The sequence below is a fragment of the Pipistrellus hanaki genome, assembly GCF_964339955.1.
Source record: "Pipistrellus hanaki genome assembly, chromosome: 12".
Lineage (NCBI taxonomy): Eukaryota > Metazoa > Chordata > Mammalia > Chiroptera > Vespertilionidae > Pipistrellus > Pipistrellus hanaki.
In genome coordinates, this window is record NC_140514.1 from 40,984,540 (window position 1) to 41,000,965 (window position 16,426).

Sequence of the window (16,426 nt, forward strand, 5' to 3'; positions counted from 1 at the left end):
TGGTTAAATGCCTTTACATAATAACCTTCTGTTTATGACAGATTTTATTCTTTTGAAGGGCTGAGTGATGCTCTGTGACATAGATGCATGCCGTACGTTATTTAATTTATAGGTGTCTACCCTTGTTTTTCCCCTTCTGCAGGTTGACCAGTACCTCTATCACATGCGTCTTTCTGATGAGACCCTTCTGGAGATCTCTAAGCGGTTTCGCAAGGAGATGGAGAAAGGGCTTGGAGCTACCACCCACCCCACTGCTTCAGTGAAAATGCTGCCCACCTTCGTGAGGTCTACTCCAGACGGGACAGGTACTGCCCTGTGGGGCAGCGTGGTGGAGGGCATGACTCTGGCTGCTTCTCTGCTGGTGGGATATTTGGATGGCTTTGCTCAGGGACCTTAAGAACAGTGAAGGTTCTTTGGTTTGAAGCCCCAGAAATCAACACTGGCTATTTTAAGGATACAGGGAATTTTAACGAAGTCTGTGGGATGGGTTAGACAGGAAGACTGGGAAAACAGGCAGCCTTGGCAGTTAAGGTAGAAGTATATCCTTGTCAACTCAACTGGGGCCTCTCTGTCAGGCGTTTGTTTCATTCGTGTGCTGAGAAAGGCTGCTGGGCTCAGTTTGTAATTTTATGGTCCTGCTGAGATTCTTTTCAATGATGGTCACGAACAACAAACGTGCCTAAGATGGTCATGGCCATGGGCCACGCTATCTCTGGCCCACCTGACTGGCACATTCCAAAGTCTTGCTGGAGAAACAACATGGTACAGATTGTCCTAGATTGTCCTTGAACTCCATGAAAATAGAGTATTACACGCCTGAATAAACTTAGGAGAACGTGAAGAGCCACAGTGCATAATATCAGGGTATTAAAGGCTCTGAACTTGTGCAATAGGATCTGTCAAGCTTTGTTTAATCCCCTTATTTGGATACAGAATTCCTATCTCATGGTGCAGCACCCAGCAGACTGAATCAAACTGGAGAAAAGGGCCGTGGTTGATGGAAATTGGAAGGTGGGCTGGGGCTGGATCACAGAAGGCCTTGCATGCCTGCCTGAAACATTGAGTCTTTCTCCAGTCTGCACTGGGGAGTAGCTGAAAGGTTTGAGGGATGGGAGAACTGTCTTGGTGTGGCAGGTAGCATCAGCAGTACATGCAGAGTGTGGGAGGGGTGAAGCAGCCACAGCACAGTGGTGCCGGTGGGGTATGGTGAGCAGGACTGAGAGAGGATTGAAAGTGATGCCAGGATGTTGGGCCCAGCCGTCTGGGGGTGGCAGCATCCTCAGAGAAGGGAACAGAGCTAAGTTGTATCACAGAGATTGTTTCATTTAATTAAGCCTTCTAATAATCCTCCATTTTATTTATTTATTTATTTTATTTATTTAAAAAAAAATATATTTTATTGATTTTTTACAGAGAGGAAGAGAGAGGGATAGAGAGTTAGAAACATCGATGAGAGAGAGACATTGATCAACTGCCTCTTGCACACCCCCTACTGGGAATGTGCCCGCAACCAAGGTACATGTCCTTGACCGGAATCAAACCTGGGACCTTTCAGTCCGCAGGCCGACACTCTATCCACTGAGCCAAACCGGTTTCGGCTAATCCTTTATTTTAGAGAGAAGGTATCTGTGGGGCCATGAAAGGTGAAGGGTGTGGGACAGCTACCCACTTCTAGAGGGTGGGAGAAAGAGCCCAAGGGGCAGCTGCCAGGGCAGTGGAGGAACCAGGAAGTTTGAGAGCTTGAGGGAGAAGAGAGCCAAGAAGCCGGTCACTAGTGAGGCATTTGCAGAGAAGGCCTGAGGATGGGGGTTGGGGAAGGGCATGGGATAGGGCTTGTTCACATGCCACGTGCCTTCGGTATTTCCACCCGTGTCCTTTAGGCTTATGTGCCTGAGAACCTAAGGGATCTAGTTTGTCGAATAAGACTTTGTACCTTTCTATGATTACTAAAATAAGTACGTGTTTGCCGAGGCCTTGGGACCCAGCCTGGACCTGAGGATGTGACCTTGTTCAGGATTGTTCTCTGTGTGTCTGAGCCCTTCAAAGAGCTCCTTGAGTGAGGGCCTCCCCTCGTTCTTGACTGTCCCTCATATGCCCTCGATGTTGGCACGTTTTTGGTACCTGCCGCTCCCTCTGACGGGCGGCCACACCTGTTTCTATTGTTTCTATTTGACATTCTGATAAATTTACCTTCTTAGGGCCAGGGACCTTGTCTTTATTTCAGGCAGGAGCACTAATCCGGTACCAGAATATTTACTAAATCTATTGTATGGGTGAGGGCTTTTCTGAGCTCCTACGGGCATTAACTCATTTACTTTTCACTAGACCCTACAAGGAAGTAGGTACCAATTTTAGCTATAATTTTTTCAGGCGAGGAATTTGAAGTTTGGATGATCAAATAACCTGCCTATGGCCACAGAGCTAATGAGGGGCCGAGTCAGGGTTCAAACTCATCTATGCCACAGGGTCAGGCATCAAGACTGCACGGATCCGTCCTGTATGTGAGCACGAGCAGAGAGCACAGCAGATGCTCAGCTGAGCCTTTTTAAAAATGTATTTTTATTGGTTTCAGAGGAAGGGAGAGATAGAAACATCAACAATGAGAGAGAATCACCAATTGGCCTTCCCCTGCACACCCGATACTGGGCATTGAGCCTGCAACCTGGGCATGTGCCCTGACCATGAGTTGAACCGTGACCTCCTGGTTCATAGGTTGACACTCAACAACTGAGCCACCCTGGCTGGGCGCAGCTGAAGTTTTTTGAATTCAGGTTGGGTTTGGATGCCTGGCCTGAGGTACAGGCAGGTGAATAAGTTTGCTGGAGAGAAGAAGTAGGTATGGGACAGGCTCTTTTTCTTACTGCTTTCCTGAGATTGTAGGCACCGAGACAGCCTCTGCCTCTTGAAGTTTGCACTGCTTGGTCATTAGTCTCCTTCCTTGACCTCAGGCAGAGTCCTAGGAGCCCGTCAATATTTGGCCTCTGTGAATGTGAGTTTCCTGGACTAAGGATGAGACCCAGAGACTGACTCCTGCAGCCTCTGGGGCTGAAGGATCTGGAGAAGGACCTGGCTGCCTCACCTCCTTTCCCCGCAGGAACCGTAGGACTTGACATGACTTTTGTGAAACTCAGAGTGCCTGTTTATTTATTTAAATCTTCATTGTTTTGTTTTTAAAAATAATTCTTTATTGTTGAAAGTATTATATCCCTCTTCCCTTTCCCCCGCCATTGATTCCCTCCAGCCTGCCCCCGCCCCAGGCCTTCACTACCCTATTATCTGTGGAGGGTGCCTCTTTATAATCACAAATTCTCCAGTGTAAATGGAGATGGTGTATTGGAATACTGTGTATTAATGTTTGATTCTCTAAGCAGAGCAAGTGTCCCCTTAACTGGAGATCAGATGGTAGGAAACCCAGTCCCCAGCCCCTTGGTTTTTCACTTGGTGAAGGGTCCATGGCTGAGCTGATCACCCCAGCTCTCTGGGACTCGGCCTTTTCTCCTTTGTAAAGTTAGAAGTGGATCCAGGAGACACAATATGTTCTGCACATGTACTAGAATTAGTGTGTTTGTGTATTAATGCACAAAGTTGCTTGAAAGAGTGTAAAGAGGGAAAATCTCTAATCTTTAAATCAGTGGTTCTTTATGCAGAAAACAGCCCTCTGCAACCCATCCTAAAGCATGAGATAGATTTATCTGTCTCTCTCTTCTGTAAAGTCATGTATGTATGTGCATGTGTACAGGTGTATGAAGTTTCAAGCACATGTCCTGAAATATTAATACTTGTTATCCTGGGATGTGAAGTTGGCAATAACTAATTAAGTTGAAAATGTGTGTATATGACAACTCAGCAATTCCACTTCCAACTATACCTTGAGCAAACTCCCATATGAACCCAAGGAGACATGTCCAAGAATGCTCATAGCAATGATGGTTATAATTGACAGCATTTTGGGAAAGTTTATGGAATATCCGTGTGTTGGAGTCTATATAGCATTGTTCGTAAATGAGCATATATAAAAATGGGTACATCTAAAAACAATGAGTGACATATTGTAGAAGAACGTGAGCCTTGGAGTAGTTGAACGTCAGTGAAGAAAAAAAAATCCCGCAGAGCAATGCTATCCATTGCCTATGGTCATACACACATAAGGTTACTGAGAGGAAGAGAGAGGGATAGAGAGTTAGGAAGGTTGGCCAGCTCCCTTTACATTTTAACACTAGTGACAATGTTTGGTTCCGGCCCGCCGTTCCACTTGCCCAATATCACCAATATTTGTTGTCTGTAACTCCCTCTACCCTGCCTGCCCCCCTTTTGCTTTTGGCAGTGCAGAGTTGAGTAAAGAGGGTGTTTGTTTGTCTTCACCAGGAATCTCACCATCATAACCTCTGTAGGCAATCCTAACCTAAGCTATGGCTATGTATGTGATTGTCCTGCCAGTCCAACCACAGTCCTGGGGCTCACCACACACATCACAGGAGACTGACAGTTTCACCTTAAAGAGCAAATGCAGGAATAATTGGCACCATTTAATGGCACCCACAATGTCTGTGTTAGGCTACTCTCCATGCAAACCCTACAAGAGGCACATTCCTAATTTAAACATGAGGCAGCTATTGAGGGTTGGTGCCTGTGGCCAGTTAGTGGCAGAGGTGGGATTTAAGCATTGGTAGTCCTGACTCCATGGCCATACTCTTATCTACATTGGTTCATGTGGCTGAATACATCTCTACAGCAAATCAGAAGGTTATCTTTTTAAAAAGATCATAGATATAGGTTGGCTTTGTAGCATAAGAAGAAACTCAAGTACAACTCATCTGAAAATCTTTGAGTAGTCCAAGTGCATATTCCCACTTAGAAATAAATTATCTTTTAGTGTCTCTATCATCCTTGTCTTGACATTGAGATACAACAAATGTCTTATGGATAGAGTGAGATGAAGGTTTTGCTGTATTCATCATTTGACACTTTCCCACTTCCCCGAATCGTGAATTATTTTCACAGGTGAGTGTATCTCCACCCTCTAGCCAGACTTAACCACTTAGAGAGCAGGGAACGATGATGGTGATGATGATAGTGATGATAATGAAAAGTTGTACGCTTTCTAAATGCCAGGTACAGTGGTAAGCAATGCCTTTGAGCTATTTTGTTAATTCTCACAGTGACCCAATGTTAAGCATTTTGAACCCCATTTTATAGAAAAAGACTAGATTTAAAGAGATTAGGCAACTTGCCCAAAGTCATGTAGTGAGCAAATGGAAGAGTTGGGATTTGAACCCAGCTAGCTGTGTGCCAAGCCTGGGCCCGGCCATACCACTAGCAGTGCATTTTATGCTTGTCTACCATGTCCCTCGCGTCCAGTGCTAACACAATGCATTAATTTTTCTATTAGTAACTCAGCCTCGCTGTTCAGTTCATTCAATAGAGACCCCTCCGAGGCTGGTCATCTGTAAGGCTGAGCCGCCATGTGCCCTGCCTTTGAAGAGGGAAAATTGGCCCGGGGAAAGTAAGCTTACACAGGTGAAATGATTACAGAATGATATGGGCCATATAATGCAAGCACATGATATGATACAGAGAGACTAGGCTCGTGATAGATTGCATGGAGGCTGGCAAACCCTGAAAGGAGCCCTTATCTTGGTTGCTCAGCATCGTATCAACAGCCAGGCAGTGGAGATAGAGCAATAGCATACATGCAAGTTAAGAAGTGGGGTTATATGGTGCCTACAATATAAACTGAGGATTGTGTTGATAAATGGCCTCCTTATAGTAGTAGCTAGAGTTTATTAAACATTTACATGCACCAGGCATTGTGCCAAACACCTATGCCTTCTTTGCAATGAATTTTGACCAAAAACTTTGTATGTGTGTGTATGTTTCCCCATGTCCTGGGTAGTGAAGCGGGGAAGGTGCTGGCTAGACAGGAGGTTATTATTACTATCCCCTTTTAGCAGATGATGAAATTTGAGTATCAGATTTTTAAAAAAAAAATATATTTTATTGATTTTTTACAGAGAGGAGGAGAGAGGGATAGAGAGATAGAAACGTCAATGAGAGAGAAACATCAACCAGCTGCCTCTTGCACACCCCCTACCGGGGATGTGCCCGCAACCAATGTACATGCCCTTGACCGGAATCGAACCTGGGACCTTTCAGTCCACAGACTGACGCTCTACCACTGAGCCAAACCGGTTTCGGCTGAGTATCAGATTTCTAATAATTTATCCTAAACGTATGGTTAGTACATGTTCAAACAGGATTTGAACCCAGGTCTGCCTGCGTAAAAATGTTAACACACTCAGCACCTGCACAGTATTGGAAACATAGTCATGTTTTAGTCCTTCAAAGGGTGATTTCACATCTGGAGCTAATGCAGTACCTCTCTGTGACTGGCACATATTTTGAGCTTAAGAAACATTTCCTGATATAAGACCACCAGGCAGGTGCATTCCAATGGTGTTCTGGATGCTTTGGGGTGGGGGACCCTTACAATGTGTTTATGTACTCCAGGCCCCTTCCTCCCAGCAGAGCAGCTTTATTTTTCTCTGTCTCTGCATTTTGGCATTTGACATTCTGTTGCTTAAAATAGTTAGAAAACCAATGACGGAGAAGATCCGATTTCCCCATTCCTTGACTGTGGCGAACACCAGCATTAACTGACTGTGGTGATTTGATACCTTTAATAACATGGAGTTACTTTATTTCTGAACTACTGAATGGAGACCGGCCTTATATAATTATATATAATGGAACCTTGGATTTTAAAAAGAGGCTGTCTGAAAGAAGAGGCTGCCAGATGTGGTCCTGCTGTGGTGGTCTCAGGCACATGGGAAACATGGGTCTTAGAACCTGTGTCTGGGAAAGTTTGTTTTGCTGGATTACCTACCCAGGACCTGGAGATTTACTGTTTTGTTTTTTTTTATTAGTCTCTTATTGTTGTTAATCCTCACCCGAAGATATTTTTTCCATTGATTTTTAGAGAGACTGCAAGGGAGGGAGGAAGGAGGGGGAGAGGGAGAGAGAAAGAGAGAGAGAGAGAGAGAGAGAGAGAGAGAGAGAGAGAGAGAGAGGAAGAAGATTGGTTGCTTCTACCAGGCACCCCAACCAGGGCCAGGGGTCAAGCTTGCAACCCAGGTACACACCCTTGACCAGGAATCAAACCTGCTACTACCCTTTAGTGCCCAGGCTGACACTCTAAACCACTGAGCCATGCTAGGGCTTGAGAGCTATCTTTTTAGTTCTATTAATTGGAGTCCATTGAGGTGTTCTAGCAGGCACTGGAAAACGAAAGGACAAACAAGGCCTTCTTCAACCTAGAGGAAGATCAGAATGTTCAGCAAAGTCACCTGGGGGCCCCCAAACATTCCTGCTTTCGCACAGTGGGTAGGACTAGGTCCCTTTGGGGGCATTGAATTATTAGAGAGCCGCTTCAGGAACTTGATGGGAAAGGATGGCTGTGTGTCTTTGACCTACCTCAAAGTTCAAGGCCGCAAGCTTGGGGCAGTGGGTGCCAAGGAAGGGCTGATGCCCCAATGGTTGGATCTAACATGGCTCTCAGGTGACCAGCTATTCTGTTTTGCCCAGAACTCTCCTAGTTTTAGCACTAAAAATCCCATGTCAATCCTGGGCCCACCAGAGTGGTTGGCCACCCTACGTGGCCATGGAACCCAGGCCTTCAGCACTGCTTGGCTCGACTAGATGGAAGCAGCCTCCTCCCCAGCCCCTGGCTCTGGACCCATCATCTACAGTGCTGCTGAGTCTGCTTGGAAACACACATCTGACCCTTTGCCTAAAAACCAAAGCCCTTGTGTCCTGGCTATGTCCTCACTTGGTTGGAACATCATCTGGTATTCCTAAAGATTGATTGTGGGGTTCAATCCCTGGACAGAAGGCAACCCATTGTTTTTCTGTCATGTTGATGTTTTCTCTCTGTCCATTCCTCTTTCAAAAAGAAAAAAAAATCAATAAATATATCCTTGGGTGACGATTCAAAACACACACGCGTGCACACACACACACACACACACACACAAAAAAAAAAACAAAGTCCTTAGCATTGGCATTTACTGTGTTCTTGTAGCCATATTACAGGAGCCACTCTGGATGTGCCATTCTTTGAGCATGCCACGGACTCTTATATATGTTTCCTTTTCTCTGATCGGCAACTTCATACCCGTCCACCGAGAGCTGTCTGTCTCCTGTTGCCTTGGAGAAGCCTTCCTTATCTGAGCAGAAACAATGGTTCCTTCTCTAGCACTCCTACCCCTGCACTTGCCCAGCGCATCTCCCTGCCCCCTTTCTCCCTGTCCAGTCAGGGAGTAGGCTGCACACAGCACCAGGCAGCTAAGAAGCTTTTGGTAACTGTCTTCAGTGCTCACTGTCCAAATAACTATCCACAGTGGAAAGTATTTGGTTGGTAAAGCCTAAAACAGATTCAGTGTTTGACTCCCAAATGAGTGATTTTAAAAACTTTTTTTAAGTGTCGACCCCATGCTCAACTTTAAGCAGAATGAAATCTTTTATGTTGAATGCCATTGGTAAGACAGTAGGGAAAAGAAACAAAACTGGAAGTGAGGAGGCAGGAGGTGATTCTGTGCCTTAGTTGGCCACCCTTAACCCTCACCAAGGCAGACCTTGCCACCTTCAAGGACCCTGGAACCGCGGGAACACTGTACAAGCCACTGGTTTCAAAGGAGGCTGCTGGAACTTGTGGTTCTGAAGAAGCTCATGTAATCACCCAAAGAAGCCCTGGGGAGAGAGGCTGGGCTCTGGCTCCAACCTTAACTTGAGAGGTCCAACCACTGGGGCATCAGCCCTTCCTTGGGCACTGTCCCTTCTGAGCACGGCTGCCTTCCACCTTACAAATCCCCAGCTGAATCTGCAAGTCACTCTTAGAGCCGGGCTGGCACACCGCTCCAAGTGCCTGATGAGAGGAACAGGTGGAGATCTATTTTAATTAGTGGCAAATACCCAATGATTGAAAATAGACCCTTTTGGAAAATTCCGCTGGCCTTGCCCCTCACCCCTCAACATTGCATGGACATTGCCAGGTACTAAGCTATGTTAACAGTGCTGGCGCTATGGCCTGCGCAGATACAGTCCTGATGATGTGTCAATTAAGATGCCGGTGACTGTCATGTGTGGGCAGTTAGCCAAATGCCACCTGAGTCCTTCTCAGAGACAGGTGAGTTCCCAGGAGAAATAAAAGCACGTTATCTTGCTGACCTAATGCATTTGTTAAGAGCCTCACTGAAAGTGGGCAGAATGATAGGGAGTTCATGATGGGAAATCACTTAACAAATATTAGTTTCTCGTCCATAAAAAACACCTGCATGTTGGGCCGTCCATCAACTAAGTCTCCTCACACCTGCCTCTGTCAGCAAAGCTACTAACAACCTGATCTTAACTGTTGGGCAATTTGAAGGAAGGTGACATGACCTAATCTCATTGCCAATTCCTCTTAACTGTGGGCCAGTGTCACTTCTTTAAGTCCTATTTTCGTTTAGTAGAGGGGTTGGTACCTTTTTTCTTGTCTATTTTTTTTTTTTTTTTTTTGAGGATACTTTTAATTAGAAAGACCTTCAGCTAAGAGGGCTTGGCGAATATCCAATAAGGCGGGAGTAGAGGTTTGGTATAATTGCATGAGATGACACGTATTTGTGGCTACAATAAAGCCTGCATCAACCAGCTTAGTAGACTCTGGGTTCCCCTGGGGAGAAGGGCGTGCCACTTCTTGCCAGTGGGTGTGTGTCTGGCGCCTGCCACTCAATTCTGAAAGCATTTGGCCACAGTTACTGATAAAGATTAGGGCATCTTTGCTTTCATTTTTACCACTTTATGGCTTATTTGCTTCCATCCTGGATTCTGTGCGGGGCCATCCTCAGCTTCCAGGAACCAGGGCCACAAGAGAAGTGGGTGTGGTGCAGAGAGCCAGGCATGGGCTTTGGGGTCAGCCAATACCCATTGACCCCTGCATGACCTTCATGAAGTGATTCAAGTTAGGAACCACAGTGTCACTTCCTCTGCCACCCAGGCCAGCTTGGAGACTGCTGGTAACCTTTGGGTTTTATGCTCTTGGGCGCTGTGAGTGAAGATTTCCTTATTTAAGGATTGACAAATGTGCCCTTGGGCAGCCTCCTGGCTCATCAATGTTAGTTTCTCGTCCATTAAAAACACCTGCATGTTGGGCCTTCAATCAGCTAAATCTCCCTCACACCTGCCTCTGTCTTCCATTGTTTTATTCTTACAATAGTCCAGGTGCCAGCGGGCAAGTGTGAACTCTGTCCTAGGGACAAGAGAGACAAAGACAGGATTCTTTGCTTCATTTTTCAAAATGGTCACCTAAAGTGGAAGGTAAATTTTATTTTTTAACCAAAGCGATGGTGAAACCTTGCTTCCTTGAGCAGTGGTGGTGTCTACATTTGGAGGAACCAGAGAGATTTAGAAAGAGGGTGAGCTAATGTAATCTTCAGAATTTCTTGGGACATAACCTAAAACCCAGAAACAGAAATACTTTGACAACATAAAAAACACACACTACCCCCCCCCCCCCCACACACACACACATTTCTGAATGGCAGAAATACCTTGGGACGAGGAGGCGAGCAGGAGGAGAGGGATCTGTTCATGGCCTCGAGGAGTCACCTGAAGATTTGACTCCCGGGTTCGTGGTGCTGGGCCCGCCCCCGAGATTGCGGACTTTGGGAAGAATCTAGTCCTGGGCTGAGGTCGTGGTGGTGTTATTGTGGAGGAAGTGCTGAGGAGGAGGGAAGCAGAGGAATGTCTGTTCCAGCGGATTCCGAAAAGAAAGCAAAGATGACATTCTGACTTGGGAACAGAACTATTGGCAGCACTTCATTATTTGTGGTTTCCCTTTAGTCCATTAGAAAATACTACTGCAAAACTGCCATTCTTTAAAAAAAAATAATAATAACATAAAAATAAATATATGTTGATTTCAGAGAGGAAGAGAGAGAGAGAAAAAAAGAGAGACATCAGTGATGAGAGAGGATCATTGGTTGGCTGCCTTTTGCATGCCCCCTACTTGGGTCTAGCCCACAACACAAGCATGTGCCCTCGACCGGAATCAAACCCGGGACCCTTCAGTCCGAAGGCCAACGCTCTATCCACTGAGCCAAACCACCCAGGGCAAAAGCACTACTTTCGATGGAGCTGCGTCTGTCCCTCCAGTGAACTGAGCTGGGATCGGGACCAGCCAGCGGGCAGCCTCCACTGCCTCAGTCCCCCGTGGCTGCCGATTCAGCAGGCTGCGTGTGTCCGGCTGCAGAGTGCTGATGCAGGCAGATCCTCTTTGATTTCTTTTTATCCCTCATGCAACCACACATAGCGTTTCCTACAATCTGGCTGAGGTCCCGCTCCCTGGGGAGGCCCAGAATTGGGGTGCCTGGAAGTGTCGCCCATGACCAGGTGGGGAGCAGAGTCCCCCAGACGGGGCTGAGGTTGTCCCAGCTACTCAACAGGTAGATAGTAAAGCAGGAGGGGGCTCTAGATGCCCGGGAGGGGACAGAAAGCTTGCACCCCCCTGGAGGAATGCCCACGTCACGGGAGCAGATTCCAGTGGCTTTTCTTGGACCGGTCACTTCAGTCTCCCCCGGACGTTGACGTGACTTTTCAGTCTGAGAAGCAACCCTAACTCTGGGCCTTGGGCATTGTTTCGTGGGAACCTGGGTGGAAAGTTTCTTTTACTTATGTTGTGTGTCCCAAGCTCTTGGCCCCATGCTAGGTGCCTGAGGCACATTTTCTAGTTTTTCCCCTCACAACAGCCACGCCATGACTGATGTTGCCATTTTAGAGGTGAGGCAGCTGAGGCTCATGAAGTTGCCGTGGCCAAAACATGGCGAGAGTTCTGTAGGAATGTGGGCTATCATTCTGACATTGTCTGTGTATCAAACCACCAGGCCACGGTTGTGTGGAGGCGAGTCCCCATGGAACCTCGGGTGGGTCATGTCCATCCCAGGGGCTGTAGGGGACGTGGGGTGTGCCCTCAGGGCTCCGGGCACAGGTGGCTTGTCTCAGGGCCTGAGAGTGAGCTGCTGAGGGGGGCTGGGCACCAATAAACCCTGGGAGGTTCATTTGATCGGAGCATTTCCCTGGTCCTCCAGCCTATTCCCGAGTACTTCAGTGGCGGTTTCCCATCGGGGAAGGGGTTGCGTTGACAAACATGCCAATCAGTGAATCCCAAGGACATAACCCTGTGTCCTTCGAGAAGGTGTGCAGCAGGGGGGTGGGAGACGGGGAGCCCTCACGGTGGAGGAGGCTGCTCTGCCGAGGGGGCGAGCCTAGCCCCTCCCCCAGCCCTGGCTCTGGCCTCTGCACCTCTTCAGCACTTCCATTCTGTGCCATACAGCGGAGCAGGTCCCTGCAGCCTGCTGTATTACTTACTGCCTACAATCGGGGTGTTTTCTGCATGCACTGCTTGTTTCCCAGGGGGGAGGGACTTTGCCTTCCTGGTGACACCTGAGGATCTTGATCCACTGTGCCTATGGAGATTCCCTCTTTCCGTTTGCCCAGCTCCGTGGCTGGTCCGAGTGGAACAGCGCACTGGCCTGACCTGTTTTACATACTCTTGGGTCAGCCTTCTCTCACATGTGAATGGGCCTGGAATTTTTTTTTTTCTTTTGTTTTTAGGGGCACCTGCTTATTTGCTAGGCCCCTTAATTGATAGCCATTTGGGCCCCAGCCCGCTCCATCATGTGACCCTCGCATACATGGCTGTCACTGTACGCGAACGTTAAAAGTACATTTGGACAGGGATCACCATTTGGCAGAATGCCCAGGGGCGCCGGGCCTGTAGCAGCGCGCTGGGTGCCCCGGGGGCACGAGGAACAAACGGAGGCAGGGACTCCTGGTGCAGGGCTGGCTGGGCCCCGCAGGCTCAAAGGAGACTTGGCTGGGAGCCCCTGGGAAATAGCTCTGTGAGGGGGTGGGTGCCCATCATTGGATGTGAAACTGTCTCATGGTTTATGTGAATTCTAAAAGTAACATAAGAGTGCTTAGCATTGAGAACTGAAACTGAAACTGGTTTGGCTCAGTGGATAGAGCATCGGCCTGCAGACTGAAAGGTCCCAGGTTCGATTCTGGTCAAGGGCATGTATCTTGGTTGTGGGCATATCCCCAGTAGGGGGTATGCAAGAGGCAGCTGATCGATGTTTCTCTCTCGTTGATGTTTCTAACTCTCTATCCCTTTCTCTTCTTCTCTGTAAAAAAAAAAAAAATCAATAAAATATATTTAAAAAAAAGAAAAAGAAAAGAAAAAGACTCAGACAGTAAGTACACAAATGTGTGTAGAAAAAAATTAAGACCCATCATACACCCCATGAGCAGAGATGACCAGTATTTATGGTCTCAGGGGTTTTAAGGACTCCATGGGTATGAAGGACTCCATCTACGGCAGGACTTGTGGGTTTTAAGTCTTGGTCTGTGTGAAGCAGTTGGAGCTTGTCTGTTCCGAACTAAGAGTGGCCCTTCTTTCTGTCTGCAGAACACGGAGAGTTCCTGGCTCTGGACCTTGGAGGGACCAACTTCCGTGTGCTGCGGGTGAGAGTGACCGACAACGGGCTCCAGAAGGTGGAGATGGAGAACCAGATCTACGCCATCCCCGAGGACATCATGCGCGGCAGCGGCACGCAGGTCCGAACCTTCTCTCAGCCGCCCTGGGGTCTCCGGGCCCCACAGGGGGGCACACTGCTCCTCCTCTGTGTCTGGAGGGCGGAGAGCCAGTCTGGCGCTGGGATTCCCTGACCTCTCCGCATGGTGATCCCCTCTATGCCCGGAAGCAGAGTGGAGCCTCCATCAGGAGAGGTGCACATGGTCTGGAGCAGGCGCATGAGGCCCTGGGGGTCTGGATGCATTGCAGCAGGAGGGGTTTTGAGGTCTGCTCACACGTGCTGGTTGTTGAGGAAAGCCCATTGTCAGGAGGCTGGGCCCACACTCTGGACACCTGGTCGTTAGTGGTACCTCTGAATGGTGAGCCAGGGGAATACACAACTGTGTTTTGACATGGTCACCTGCCACTGTGGTCACTCTGCAGCCCCTTTTGATTCACAGTTGTCATCATATCATCACATGAAAATGGAACCTGCCCCTTTGCTTTTGTGATTATTGGTCTTCTCTGTCCTTGACCATCTAAAAAAGAAAAGATTTTGCACACAGGGACGGGAACCTGTTGAGAAAACATCAAAATCAAGCTTTGGGGCATCGGCTCCAGCTGGCATCCCAGTGGGCACCATGTGTTTCCGCATTGATCCCCAAATCATGCTTAGTTAGCCTCATACCTCGGTGGCCTCCAGAGCCACGTTTTGTACTCAGAATTCCCCACAATGAAAGAAGTGGATGGAGAAGAAATGTTGAAACCCAAGTAAGGATCTTCTCAGTAATAGAAAAACTTGAACAAGGATGGGATTGCCATCAAGGTAGTCTTCAAACATGGACTGAACACCTACCATGCATTGTGCATTGATCCTTATTGGAAATCAAAGTCCTGCCTTTTCTCCTTCAGGGCTTAAAGCCCACCCGGACCGCCAGCAACTGTCCCCCTCCCTACTCCCATAGAAAGCAGTGATGTTGTGTTGAAGGGAATGAGTAACCATCAGGAGGAGGAGCTGGTACGCGATTACCTATTGTCTGAGCAAAAGCACTTTATGGATATTCTCATTTCTATCCTCACATGAGCCCCATGAGGCTGGGTTCTCCCGTTGTCTCCACTTTATACATATGGGATTGGGCTTTGAAAAATATAGAGACTTGGCCTTAGATCACAGAAATAAAAGGGGCCAGAGGCAAGACACAAAGCCAGATCCATGACTAGAGCCTGTGCTTTCACAGCTCTGGGGGAAGGAAGGGGACTCTGTCCACTTTGTAAGCTACTTGATGAGGTTCATGAGGACCGCCTACCTGCCCCTGCTTCCAGTGTAGGAGGTGCACCCTGAAGGGCTGGTGCAGACTTGAGACCCTGTGGGGGTGGGTAGGCCCTTTGGGGGTTCTTCCTCTCATAGGCTCCCCCAGAAGAGCCCTCCTACAGAGGGGCACACATTGCACCAGAAATATCTGGCCGATGGGTGACTGCCACCGACCAGCCATTATTCTCAGCCTCTTTAGGTTTGTTAAGTGTATCTTATGGGAAGGGAATTGAGCAGATTCTCGGGCCAATAAAGAAAAGGAAGCCTTTCTAGCTTCATAAAATGATGCCCTTTGAACCTTTTTATGGCAGGAAGGTAGTAGTTCTTTCTCTCTGCATCTTATCTTCAGATCATCAGCTAACAGAAAAGAAGCTAGTCTTCTAATTAAGGAAGCAGATGGTCTCCTCTTCCCCACTTGTAGGTTCTTCCAACTCGGCACTCGCTGTCCAATGGAACTTTTCGCAACAGTGGAACTGTTCCTTATCAGCTTGCGCAATACGGTAGCCACGAGCCACCTGTGACACCGAGCCCTGGAAATGTGGCTAGCGTGACTGAGGAAGTGGATTTTTAACCAGTTAACTGCCGAGCGTCCGAGACGGAAACCACCCTCTTGTCTATAGATGCTTATGGAGTACCAAGGGTTAATTTTTGAAATTCTAATTCATTGAAATAGCCACGGATGGTTCGTGGCTGCTATAGTGGGCAGCACGTTATTTAATGCCTCTTCAATGCCTCTCTCTGGGCAGTTGGAAAGGGAACAGTGGGCAGGGCTGGGTGAGGGGAACCCATTTTGTTTTTACCTCTTCTAAAGCTCCCCTGGCCCTGATGCCTTATCTCTTTGTATAGCTTCTATAGCTTCCTCTTTTTTAATAAAGACTATTTGTATTAAAGATCATTTTGACTAGTGAACCAGGAAGAAGGTGCTGGGTGTTTGTTTAACCATATCATAAATGTTGTCTCTGACTGATTGTCCAACAAAAGAACAGAACTTTCTGAATAGCTGTCTAGAAACCATATTTACACATTAAAATACTTGACCTCTGCTCAAGGGAGTTGGCCCTTGTGAGTAGGCGAACCTCTTAGTGAGAGGGGCCTGTCTTTGCCCCTGAGTGTGTTTTGGTTCAGACTCCGCTGAAGTGACTTGCAGGTGATCAGACAGAGGGACAGGATCCGTGCAGGAAGTTCAGTTAGAGCTGGCCACCTTCTGGATAAGTGTGGCCTTGTCTTCATGGATCCCTCCCACTGAGATATGCCAGATATCCACCTAGCCTGTCACCCGGATGTCTTTAGTTCCTTTACAAATGCAAATGCTTTTTGTGGTTTAGTGCAGTGGTTCCCTAACCACTGCTTCAGGATCAGCTGGAGGGCCCTAGAATCTGCATGGGGGGGGAGAGAGGGGTATGATAATACTGCTGGTTGCAAACCACACTTTGGGAACAGCTTATTCAGTGGAATCTTCCTGACTTCTGTCTGTCTGGGGAGGAAAATGTTACCGGTATTCTCTCTTATCC

At 47.7% G+C, this 16,426-nt stretch overlaps 1 protein-coding gene and 1 long non-coding RNA gene across 11 annotated transcripts in view; both read left to right on the forward strand.

Moving 5' to 3' along the window:
• LOC311631350 overlaps positions 1–16,426 on the forward strand; it is a 741,950-nt gene that overhangs the window by 256,400 nt on the left and 469,124 nt on the right. The window lies entirely within an intron of this gene.
• Positions 1–16,426, forward strand: part of HK2 (hexokinase 2) — a 58,308-nt gene that overhangs the window by 19,657 nt on the left and 22,225 nt on the right. The window contains exons 2-3 of the mRNA XM_084901360.1: positions 143–305; positions 13,499–13,647. Of these exons, the coding sequence (XP_084757486.1) occupies positions 143–305; positions 13,499–13,647 (312 nt within the window). The remainder of the gene's footprint in view (positions 1–142; positions 306–13,498; positions 13,648–16,426) is intronic.